Source organism: Rhamphochromis sp. 'chilingali' (assembly GCF_963969265.1).
Source record: "Rhamphochromis sp. 'chilingali' genome assembly, chromosome: 11".
In the NCBI taxonomy this organism is placed as follows: Eukaryota; Metazoa; Chordata; class Actinopteri; order Cichliformes; family Cichlidae; genus Rhamphochromis; species Rhamphochromis sp. 'chilingali'.
In genome coordinates, this window is record NC_137938.1 from 10,420,892 (window position 1) to 10,433,609 (window position 12,718).

The following is a 12,718-nucleotide window of genomic DNA, read 5'->3' on the forward strand; positions in this document are numbered from 1 at the left end:
GGCAAACACTCCTGCAGCTTTTTACCGACGAACTGTGGTTGGTTAATGACATGTGCTTGGTCTTTGAATTAAGGCTAATCATCCTGTTTGGATTTAAGATGATGTTGCTGAGCCATCTAGTGGCTGTTTGCTGTGTAAAATCTCCATGCAGCCACTAGATGTCCTCAGACTGTACCAATCCCAGGCACCTGTCCTTCCCGCCCACTCACACACTATGGAAGCCCGTTTCCGCCACTTAAAAAAAAAAAAAAAGCTAGTATCCATAACTCGAAATTTCGAGATAATAACTCGAAATTTCGAGAAAATAACTCGAAATTTCGAGTTACTTTTCTCAAAATTTCGAGTTAGCTCTGTCAATCAAAAATATACGTGAATGAGGTCGCTTTCTTGTTACCCGGAAGCATATGGCGCAGGACCGCGCACTCAAAAACGGATCCCAACAAATTAAAGTATGTTTGCTGATAGTAACACCATGTGATTCAGCTAATAACACATCATTTGTGAAGCCAGGCTGAAAACACTCAGCAATCTGTGCATTCACGACTGGATGTAATACCGGTAGCTTAGCTGTAGCATTTGTAGCTGAGGGCTTCAGCTTCCGGGTAACATGGAAATGACGTCATTCACGTAGATTACTGATTGGCAGCGCTAACTCGAAATTTCGAGTTGCTTTTCTCAAAATTTTGAGTTAATATGTCGAAATTTCGAGATAATAACTCGAAATTTCGAGAAAATAACTCGAAATTTCAAGAAAATAACTCAAAATTTTGAGTTATGGATCCTTTTTTTTTTTTTTTTAGTGGCGGAAACGGGCTTCCATACACACACACCTGTTCTCACCTGTCTACTCATAGATTCTAAACCTGGCAGTTGGACTTGTTTAGTGCCAGATTTTCTTATCATTCATGCTCAGTACGTCACAGATTGTTGATGGCACCCTTTTTCCTGCTTCCCTTCCTGTCAGTTACTTTACCTGCCTAAAGGCTCAAATACATTTGCTGTTTGCTGGGGGCAAATGGCAAAAACAACGTAGTAATTTTTTTTCCACAGCTGTGACCCTTGTACTACATGAAGTTGCTTCCTCTTGCAAGTCCTTGTAAAGGAGAAAGTCGAGGGTTAGTCTAAAAAAAAAAGGGGAATAAAGTTAAAAATAAAAGACTGTGATGTTGTCTTTCAGCCTGGTGCCAATCGGGAACTTTTATAATTTATACGGGGAGGACAAAAGCGGGGCAGAAAATCACTGCATATGGTTGCTCTTTTTTTGTGAAGTCTAGGCAGATGGATCGAGCCATGAATCAAATTATACAGAAGCTCAGGTAATATTATGCACAGCGGGGTGTGTTTGACATTCAAGGTGGAGTTTGTTGTGGCCAGCCTGTCCATTTCATCACGAGGTCAAAAGCTTAAAAGACAAGGATGGAAAAAATGTCTTTTTCACAAGGTATCACAACCTCTAAAGACACCGCATATTTACCTTTTGTCTTCTCCAAGCAGCTTTTCTCTTTGCTTTTGTCATTCCATGCTTTACTTTTGTACTCGGATGAGAATGTCTCTTTGGTTTCTACCTGGTCCCTTAGAGATATATCTGGCTGACTATGGCTGCCGATTCCCCCATAATGCTCAAGTCAGCACTTGCTTATCAAGGTTAATTTCTCTCCAGCCCTGTATTTGCTGGTTTGCTGGTTTGGCTTCACTGCTTTAAGCAACTCGCTAACCTTGGTTTTCCTCTGTGAAATAGAATTTAAATGACCATTTAGATGCTAAATATTTCACCGTTTTTACAAGATAACTATAAACTTGGTGCATCTGTGCTTTTTGTTGGTTTTTGTAGTGTGCAGGCGTCTTTTTGGTTGCCTGCTGTGTCTGGAATCAGTGGTTAAAAGACAAGCAGTGAAAGCAGGCCAAACAAAAACCAAACAATGAGCTGAAAGATGGTAAAATGCTCTGCAGAGCTGGAGGGGAGCAGGAGAATATGTAGCTAAGACTTTAAAACTTTTTACAGTTATTTGAGAAAAGTACTGATTACGCCAGGTTGCACTTTTTGACATTTTTCAGATTAAAATTTTGATTTATTGCAAAATGTCTGTGAAGGTTCTCAGTCATCCAGGTCATCGTAGTCAAAGGAGCTTGCAAAGAAAAGCGTCTGGACTTCTTTAAGTTGCTTGAAGACGTTTCACCTCTCATCCGAGAAGCTTCTTCAGTTCTAAGGTCAAATGGTGGAGAGTCCCAGATGCCAGTCCAGACGCTTTTCTTTGCAAGCTCCTTTGATTTATTACAAATGTGTTTGATGGTTTATGTCACATGCTTTAAATATCTAAGACCAGTTTGTTGCATAGTGGACATATATTTCATATGACTGACACCAAGCAAAAATATGACCTTACTGGCTAAAAAAGCTAAAACTAACACTGCAGTTGAACTGCTGTGCACCTGCACAGACAAACCACACTTCACGGCACAGATTCAACAATTTGCTGGAAACATTCCTCAGAGATTTTGACAGCTGCACGGCCATGATGTTAATCTTCTGATCCACCACATCTGTAAGGTGCTCCACTGGATTGAGATCTGGTGACTATGGAGGCCATTTGAGTACAATCACTCAGTGCCATGTTCAAAACTCAGTTTGAGCTGATCTGAGCTTTGCCACATGGTACAATGTGGTCATAAAGGGATGGACATGTTCATCAACACTACTTGGTTTGGCTGTGGCGTTTACATGTCGTTCACTCCAAAGTGTGACCTTAGTATCTGGATGTCTGCAGAAATTGAGACTCAGTATTTTTCCAATCTTCTGTTATTGCATTTTGCTTGAGCCCATGTGAACTGTTCTCCCCCAACAGGAGTGGCACCAGGAGTGTTTTTTGCTGCTGTAGCCCATCTCTTTAAGGTATACCCGGGTTGTAACAAGAGGTTATTTGAGTTAATTTTGTCTTCCTATCACTTTGAGGCAGTTGTTGCCACTCACTGGATATTTCCTCTTGTTCAGACTGTTCTCTGTAAACACTAGAGAGAGTTCCACTGGAAAATCCCAGCAGTTCAGCAGTTTCTAAATTACTTTGTCTGGAACCAACAATCACGCCATGTTCAAAGTCACCTTTCTTCCCCATTGTGATGCTTGGTTTGAACTTCAGCAGGTCGTTATGTCCAAGTCTGCATGCCTAAATGCACTGAGTTGCTGCTTTGCGATTGGCTGATAAGATACTGGAGATAAGGGCGGTTGAACAGGTGTACCTGACGAAGTTGCCATTTAATGTTAAGTACAGGTAAAGCCGTTGTACACTGCTTCCAATGTGAACTTTTGGGCGATCAAAGGCAAAATTGAAACTGCACTTCCTGCTTTCCTTCTCTTCTCCAGTGGTTTTCCATTTGTCAGGGGGATCTTTGCAGGGATTGGTGGTGGTTTTGTCTGTTTCTGAGTTTTCTTTCAGGGCTTTGCCAGCTCCCTAAATCGTCACTGAGGAAACAGAAAGCTGTATTTCTTTTTCTACCTGCCATTTAGAATTCAATGAGCTCAGAGGGAAAAAAGTCCTGGATTATGCATCTGCTTGTGTAGGTTCATGCTCCAGTGCTTTGTGTTTTCTTCTCGCAGAAGTAAACTGACAGGGTAATTCTGCGTTTAATGAGAAACTACTCATTATTTTCTCTCAGCAGACATTCGTGTTGTGATATGACATTTAGAAGTTCCTCCCCCGAGTTGCTAAAGGCCAATACTGTCGTCCTCAAATTGGGCAAAACTGAAATAGCCTCTCACAGATCATGTTGAAAACAAAAGCTGAGGACTCTTTTTTTTTTTTTTTTTTTTTTTTTTTTCTGGACTGCATTGGGTCACTCAGAATTTTTTGGGCCTAAGTAGCTGGCAGACTGGCTCCCAATGGCAAGTAAACAGCTTTGGCTGTGGCTCAGGTTGTAGAGCAAATCAGCTACTGATTGGAAGGTTGGTGGTTCGATTCCTGGCTCCCCCAGTCTGCATGCCAAATATCCTTGGGTAAGATACTAACCCCAAATTGCCCTGCGATGCGTTCATCGGAGTGTGATTGTGTGAGAATGTTTATTAGTTGCACTTGAGTTTAGAAGTGCAGGGATGAATGAGGTGTGCTGTATACAGCGCTTTGAGTACTCCGCGAGAGTAGAAAAGCACTATACAATAATCAGTCCATTTCATGATACCTTCTCTGACATTCAATGGATGAATTCTAACATTCAGAAGCATATTGCAGGGCACTAAAAGTTAAAGAAAAATATTATTATTATTGAGATTTCTTTGAGTATTTAATTGATTGTCTTTTACTTTTTATGATACCTAATCTTCATCCTTCTGTAAAAAGTGCCCCCCTCCCCCAAGGAAGAAAAAATTGTTCCCATTTTGTGTTTGCTAATGACGGTCCTGTCCACCAGGTCCACATTCTTTGTGCTGTGTAATTTCCTCTCTCCTGTCTCATATATCATAGGGGAATAGCAAGGTGCTGTGCAGCTGATGAATGGCTCCAGCCTTCAATTGTTCCTCTTCTGCTGAACCTTTGTTCTTTCTCTCCCAGACACACACACACACACACACACACACACACACACACACACACACACACACACACACACACACACACACACACACACACACACACAATACAATACAATGACATAGATTCATACAGAAACACGTCCCTCTAGAATCGAGACTCTCTCCAATAATGTTTTAGTACATAACATGCGAGACATGCACACTAACAGAAACAGGTACACACACACACAACACTGCATTGAACTGCCGTATGCAGAAATGTCCTTGCAGTAGTTGTTGCTTTACCCTCTCAGAGTAAAGCTGAAATTCACAGTGCCTGTATTTGTCATTTCTACGCACAAAAACGAAATGCAGAATGGACTGACAGACATTTATTCAACTTATTTTTTCCTGTGGCTGAGGCTGTTTGGCTTTTTCTTTTCTTCATACTTATCTCCCATTTACAAAACTAAGCTCTTCACACGTTGGTTTCATTCTGTACCAGCACTGAGAGAGTGTGGCCATTTGTCAAAGCAAAACAAAGACAACACACTGCGAGTTCCTCTCGCCTTCTTCTGAGATCACAGCAACACTCTCATAGAGGGAGGAATAAAGCAGCAAAACAAAGCAAATAATCTGTGGGTTGAGCCAAACCAGCTACCACTTATGCAATGACTTTTGAAATATAGAGCAAATTCAAAGTAGTAGCTTTTTTTAGATTTAGGATTTACAGGAAATTCATGTGAACAAGTGACAGAGTTTTATAGTTTACCAAATTCACACAGGTGTTATACCTGATCTTGCAAACAGCATCATCTGTGACCAGAATGCTGAAATGTGTAGTCTGTTTATGTGTAAACACAGTCTTTATCAGATGGAGCTGATTCTGCTTCATAGTTATAGTTAGCGACTTATTACGACCCATTGTTAAGTTGGGGTTGGTGGTGCTGATTCAAGCTTTCAGTCTGACTTGAGGCAGGCGTTGTGGTTTAAAATCTGCATTGGTAACTCAGTAATTCTGATTTCCAGCTTCAAATTGAACCCACCGGGAGAGTCAGCACTTTGTCCAGGGGCGCATCTAAAAGGGGGGCACCGGGGGCCAGACACCTCAAAATCTGATAATGTTTTAATTTTGTGGACTCAGGGATTATTGATACCTGATAACTGAAGTTAATGGGCTTTACATTAAATAAATAATTTAACTATGTGTTATTCTCTAAGGAAATGCAGTCTACACACAAAATCGCTACATTTTGTTCTTTTTTAATTCTTACTAAGTTTTTTGTACCACCACCATCTTGGATTGTTAAGTGGGGTTGGTGTTGCTGATTCAAGTTGTAGTTCTGACTTGAGGGGGTGTTTCGCTTTAAAATCTCGTCTGGCAACTCAGAAATTCTGATTTCCAACTTGAAATTGAACACATCAAGAGAGTCAGCATTTTTTCCAGGGGTGCATCTAAAAGGGGGGCACCGGGGGCCAGACATGCCCCAGCTTTCGAAATTTAATTACCACCCCAGTACCCCCAATGATATTAATCTGGGATACTCTAAATAGGACATTGCAATAAAAGAAATGTTTTATATTAATTATTTCTGCTGATTTAGATAATGAACATAAAATATAAATTCTATTTGTAGACTATGCCATATAATAATACTTTTCTAATTAATAAATTAAGTATTATTATTATAATTTTTTCCATTATGTTTTTATTATTCCTTTATATTTTAAGTATATTTTAATATATATTTTGATGCTAATACGTGACACAAATTAACTTGCAGTGCATGATTTGCAACATTATTTTACAATATTTTGCTTCATTTAACAAAATACTTAACAAACTACAAAAAGTTCCCCAATACAAAAATTTTTTTATGTTGGAACCACTGTATCTTATTTAATAGAGAGGTGATGAGCCTAAAAGTCATGCCCAGTGTTTTCTAATGCAGATTTAATGCTGTATCAGTTTCTGATCCGTTGCCCCCATTCCTGAATATAAGAAAAATCCTTGAATCAGTCCCTCTTTTTGCTTGGGTTTAATATGTAAAGCTATTAAATAATTCTACATGCACAAACTTAAAAAAAAAAAGAGAGATAATAAATGTTTCAAGTCTTTATCCAAATATCCTGAAGATCAGTCTCTGTGTGGAAGTAAACCGATTCATTAGATTTTTTTTAGATTTTTTTTAAGTTTTGAGATGTTACAAATAAAGCAGCCAACGGAAGGAAGGCTGAGACAGAGCCATGCTGAACGCAGTCTGAGCCCTTCACAGCACATGACCTGACACTGCTGCACCGGCGTCAGCTGAGGACTGATTCAGCTGACCTTCACCACTTTGATTTATGTGCAATTCATCCATCTGACGCTGGTGGGTATTCACCAGGGAGCAGATAGTTTTAGGGTGGTGTTAAACACTGCTTTGAAATATGAAAAAGTGGGGGAATATCGTTAAAACGCTGATGCATCTTTCTTTACAGAAAAGTTCCATTTTCTAACAAATGCTAGTGTTGTAAGGCAGGTGAGGATAACTGCGTACCAAGAAGGTTTAATGGTTACTGCCTCACTGATGTTGATGATCATTGAAAGGTCTTCAATTAAATCCTGAAGCAGCCCCTGGATGAGCAATAAATGGAAACAAATGGTTTCTGGAGGGAAGTAAACCATCCTCCGTGGATAAGATCTCCATCTCTTGTAGTTGGATGGTTGATGCCTGTGGAAGCAACATAATTGTCCAGAAACTTGGAAAATGGGATAATAATATTTCTTTATACACAAACTGGAAGCATTGACAGGTCAGTGTGTGTCTGTGTATGCACTTTGCTGATGAACATCTGTTGTGAGCTGCATGAGCCGGGAGTTGAACTGAAGACTGTAGAGCTCATAATGTCACACTGAACATGGGTGGCAATGGGTGGGGGGAGGCACACAGGGTGGAGGAAAGAAGGCAGAAAGCTATCTTTAGTTTCCCGTTCATTCTGTGATCGACCAGGTTCAGTTTTTAAACTTCTAAACTTAACTGTAACATAAATAAATCCATTAAGTGACTGAAAATTATTAAATTGTGCTCAAGCTTTTTTTTTTTGTTCTAATTAAGTAAAAACAAAAGTTAATAGTTTTCTCCCTAAAAATCAGTACTTGACTATAATATTTGTTTTGTATTTGTTCTTAATAGCTTGTAAATCAATGGAAAAGGTCCAAGGAGGGAATGAAGGAGTATGTTTGTTTGGAGTTGAATCACCTTCACTACTAATAATCCAAACCTTTCCAGCCTGGTTTACCCTGCAGTGGTGCAATAACACCTGGAAATGACAGACCAGACTTCATTATGTGGACTAACATTTCCACTCACCTCATGGCAATAAATCTAATTTCACTGGACCGGCAGAAGAAGTCCTCTTGTCTTGTGTCTTTAGCCTTAAAACCAATTTAATTATCTATTTCTCTACAGCAGGTCATTGTGCTGCATCACAGTTCAGTGGCTGTTGAGTAAATGTGGCATATAGTCAGACAGTAATTTTACTCTGCAATCCAGATAGAGGTTGCATCCCATTAACTTCAGTTTCAGTTCAGCTGTGCTGTCGCAGTATCAAAGTTTAATGAAATCTCAGTAAACTTTGTATTTGTATGTTGTGTGTGGCAGATATTTGAATCTTTGGGTCTCGGCTCTAATTGTTTGGCGCCACATGCATTCACGCTAATCAGTATGATGGCGAGTCTCCCGATAAGCTTGTTTGGCAACAGTTATTATATGTCGACATCACTTTAACCCTTATTTTGGAAGCAGCCAGGCTACTAAGAAAACCAGCTGGTGCTCACACATCACCTCTTTTCTCACTTCCCTTCACAAGCTTCCAGAGAAATTCATAATCCACTTTAAACGTTATAAATAACATATGAAGTCCTGCATGGCCTACATATAGCAGAGTTATATAGAGACCTTATTCTAATCGTTGGCGTCTCCGATCATGTTATCTGAGTCTTTTAACCCTTTTGTGCTCTTATTTTGAAACTAGAGGTGATCACAGTTTTGAGGTTGTAGCTTCTAAACTTTGAAGTGACCTTCATCGGCCTATCTGTGGTTTGTTATAACTGCTAAAAACTATTTTTAATAGGTTAGCTTTTTCTTTAATCTGTCTCCCATCATTTTTGTCCATTTAATATGTGTACACAGGCATTTAGGACTGTAAGACTGTGTTTTACTGTGAGTCTATATCCACATATCCATATATATTTGTTCAGTCGGGGGAGGTGTGGTTTCTTTTCTCTTCATTCCTCTCATGTCATATTTCTTGCATGCCTTCCTTCTTCTTTTTCTCTGCTTTTATGTTTTGCCATCTATGACGTGTCTCTCAATAATGCTGATCGTTCTCCTCAATAGAAATGTTTTTCTTTAATATTTGTTTTCTTCTTTTTCCAGGACAGCTGGAAATTGCACCACCCACTGCAGCACAGTTAAGATATGGTAAGAGGTCCTTTTGTTCTTGGCAGATATATTAACTCCTCAATGTGTCTCTATATATTTTATCCTTTTCATCTTACAAGATGAGTACTCATAGAAAATTGCTCACTAATCTTTTAGGACATGCCTCATTTAACAGTCAGTCAGTTTAGGAAAGTTAATGAGGACCAGTTTAATTAATGGCTCATTGTGAATGTGTTGTTTCCGTGAATTGTCCAAAGGAAAGGAAAAACCCCTGTTTATGGACCTAATGGATCCAAATTGAATCTAATAAGCAGTAAAAAAGTCTCTGAGTCTGAGGTCATAATGACTTAAATGTAAAATCAGTGGTTTTTTGAGGTTATTTAAGAGAAAAAACAACAAATTGATGGATTGAATTTATGTGTAAACTTAGAATTAATAAATAAAATTAGATAGGAGCAGGTTTGCAATTCATGGAAGCCACCATGTTGTCCCATCATCTTGAGTACAGATGAGATGGACATCGTTATTCATCGTAATAGTGTTTTATGAATGTGGCTGCAGAGCGGCCACGTACATAGTGCACCAGAGGTGGAGAAGAAGAAAACTCGTAGGCATTCCCGTGCAGAGTGTCAGACTCAGGATATGAGTATCTATGCTTATTATCTGAGAACGGGTCCTCTTCACCAAAGAAGTGAAAACAAGAAGGAAAGAGACAACGCGACTCGATAAAACTACATCTTCTTCCTTCTCACCTCAAGTGTCACCTGCTGAACTGATGTCTGAGCTCTAACACACAAGGACGTGCATTAACATGCACCAACAACAGCTGGTTATGAGCTAACATTAAGCCGGCTAATATTAGGCTGTGATAAACAGTTTGATTGTATTCTCATATCATATGAGAGTTTATTCAATAAGTCTCAGAGTCCAACAATGTTCGATCCACTTTAAAGAAAGCTTTATTAATGCAAGCTAACAGCAGCAAAAACAGCAGCCTTTACTGACAGAAAGGTTCAGGATTTCCTAAACAATTCACCTCAGGATCACTGTCAACGTTTAGAAGTGAGCTTCTCTTCATTTTGTATCTGACTCCTTTCACAAGTTTTGCAGCCTCCGAAGTAAACAGTCATGGAGACCAGCTGAGGTAAACAGTGGACTGACAGCCTGCACCAGGGGTGCCCAACTCCAGGCCTCAAGGGCCGTGTCCTGCAGGTTTTAGATATCACTCTGGGTCAACACAACTAAATCAAATGATTAGTTCATTACCAGGTCTCTGGAGAACTTCAAGACATGTTAAGGAGGTAACCTACCCATTTAAATCAGCTGTGTTGGATCAAGGACACATTTATAACCTGCAGGACACTGGCCCTCGAGGCCCGGAGTTGGACACCCCTGGCCTACACTCACAAGAGATGAACAAGGCCAGAGTTGTTTGTCCTACATTTGCTACCATAGCTAGGATTATGGCTTGAATTGGGAGTGGTAAAAAAAAACAAATAAATAAAATAAAATTTGAATGCAATTTGGAATCTACTGACCTCTAGTGGTGAGATTTTGCACACTGTAACTTTAATATGTAGCTGTTCCATCATATACAATATTACTGATATTTAAATCTACTTTAGTTCTTACTAATGTAATGGCTCACTATAATAAACATTGCCACAGCAAATGTGTGAAGTTGTACATCAAAATATTATACTCTGAAAAAAATATCCGGAACGACAATCTGCTTAAGCATGGAGAACAATACTTGTTGCACGTAGTCCTAAGTCCATTTGTGCCTTGTTCAATTTCTTTGAAGCGTTTTTTAATTCAAACTTTCCCTAATATATGATAATAGAAAATATAACAGGATTTCTGACTTGTATTGAACATGTTTTTGGAAAAATGAAGGGTAGGGGTAAAAATGGATGAGCTATTTCATCCATTATCTCACATCTCCCCTTTATCAGTGCTTCTTTCTACTAATGTGCTTAAGAAAGCACACTTAATTTAATGGGTTGTCACAGGCTACTAATATTATGTATGCAGCTAAAAGTAGATTTCAAAGGTGTTATTTTATTATGCACGTGTGCGGTGGTTAGCACTGTTACTTCACGGGGCGATCGTGGCTCAAGAGTTTGTCTTGTGATCGGAAGGTTGCTGGTTCGAGCCCCGGCTCGGACAGTCTCGGTCGTTGTGTCCTTGGGCAAGACACTTCATCCGATGCCTACTGGTGGTGGTCAGAGGGCCTGGTAGCGCCAGTGTCTGGCACCCTCGCCTCTGTCAGTGCGCCCCAGGGCAGCTGTGGCTACAATGTATCTTGCCATCACCAGTGTGTGAATGGGTGGATGATTGAATAATTGACTAAGTAAAGCGCTATACAAATACAGGCCATTTGCCATTTTACTTCACAACAAGGAAGTCCTGGTTTCATATCTACCTGGCCTCCATTAACAGCTGGAAAAGATACCGGGGGTTAAGCGGATGGATGTGTGGGTGGATGGTGAATTTGTATAAGGAGACATGTTTTCTGTTTGTACAGTTGTCCGTTATTACATCCTGGATGATCTTGTGTAAACCAGTCAGCACTTCCTAACATGAGGGTTCGTATTAGAAAACATTTGAAGCATGCATTTCTTTTGAAGTCAAAATAATGTAAAACACAGAGAAATTGAAGAAAAATGAAATGAAATAAACCTGAATTGTTATATAAAACTGGGGACCAGCCAGAAAAGCTTCAGCATAAAGCTGAGTGGGGTTTTTCTCATTGTGCTCACAAAGAAAGAATGTAATCCAACTGCAAAGGCTGTGTGGGCATTTTTCACTCTGTTGGTGATCTCATGAGCTCAGCTTTCTCTCTTCACTTTAAAGGTTTGGAAGCTTCTCCTCCTCGCCTGTCTTATATTTAACAAAAACAGATCTTTGTCACAACAGCCGCTTTGTGTGGGAAATATTTAGTCTCCTCTGGAGTCGAGCATTTGTCTTTTTGAGCTGACACAGAAGAGACAAACTTCAAGTGAAACACTGACTCAGCCTGTTGTCACTGTGGTGTCGCACACATTTGTGATGATAATGTCAATCTTCTTGTTGTTGCCTATTTTTTTCCTACTGGGAGTTACGAGATTATGAAAAAAAACCACTGCATCCATCTCAGGGATGAAAACTTGTGAAAGCTGCGATGGATGGGAGTCCACCTGAGGAATGAAGTTTCAAAAAAAATGCCTGCGACATCTCAAATATTCACTTTGGCGAGCTCAGAGTTTTTCTTTCTTGTAGGCTAGCTGTGATGTGCCCAGGAAAACATTAGAGGAGCCAGATAAAACAGTCCAGACCTTTGCCTGTAGGAAGCAAACTGTAAGCGCCAAACGTCTGCTTTATATTTTTTATTTACGATTGAGTTCATGTTTGTTTTATAATTCATAGAATCATTACATAAGTCATCTTTTCAGGATTAATAAATGTGAAAATATATGTGTTTACATAAAGTAATTTTAAGTCACTGTTTTGGGATTGGAACCTAAAAGGGGGTACCTCTCACTTTAAGTATGTAAGTGTAATAGTAGCATGAAACCCTGTGTGAGAGGGAAGGGGAGGAGCATGGACAGAGAGGTTAGGAGTCTAACGGTTTTCTGACCGTGTGCACAGCTAGTTCTGGATAACTGCTATTTTTTTGGAACTTTCATGTCTTTTAGGAAGGAGTTCATTGTTACATCTTCAGTTTGTAATAAATAAACAGTCTTCAAATCATAATGCAACTGGAAGCATTTCTTTTGGAAACCAGGAACGCGCGTCAGCCATAGACTCTCCT

At 39.6% G+C, this 12,718-nt stretch overlaps 1 protein-coding gene across 1 annotated transcript in view; it reads left to right on the plus strand.

Moving 5' to 3' along the window:
* LOC308405456 (transmembrane protein 65-like) overlaps positions 1-12,718 on the plus strand; it is a 41,022-nt gene that overhangs the window by 14,052 nt on the left and 14,252 nt on the right. Inside the window, exon 3 of the mRNA XM_080896124.1 lies at positions 8,920-8,964. Coding sequence (XP_080752250.1) covers positions 8,920-8,964 — 45 coding nt within the window. The remainder of the gene's footprint in view (positions 1-8,919; positions 8,965-12,718) is intronic.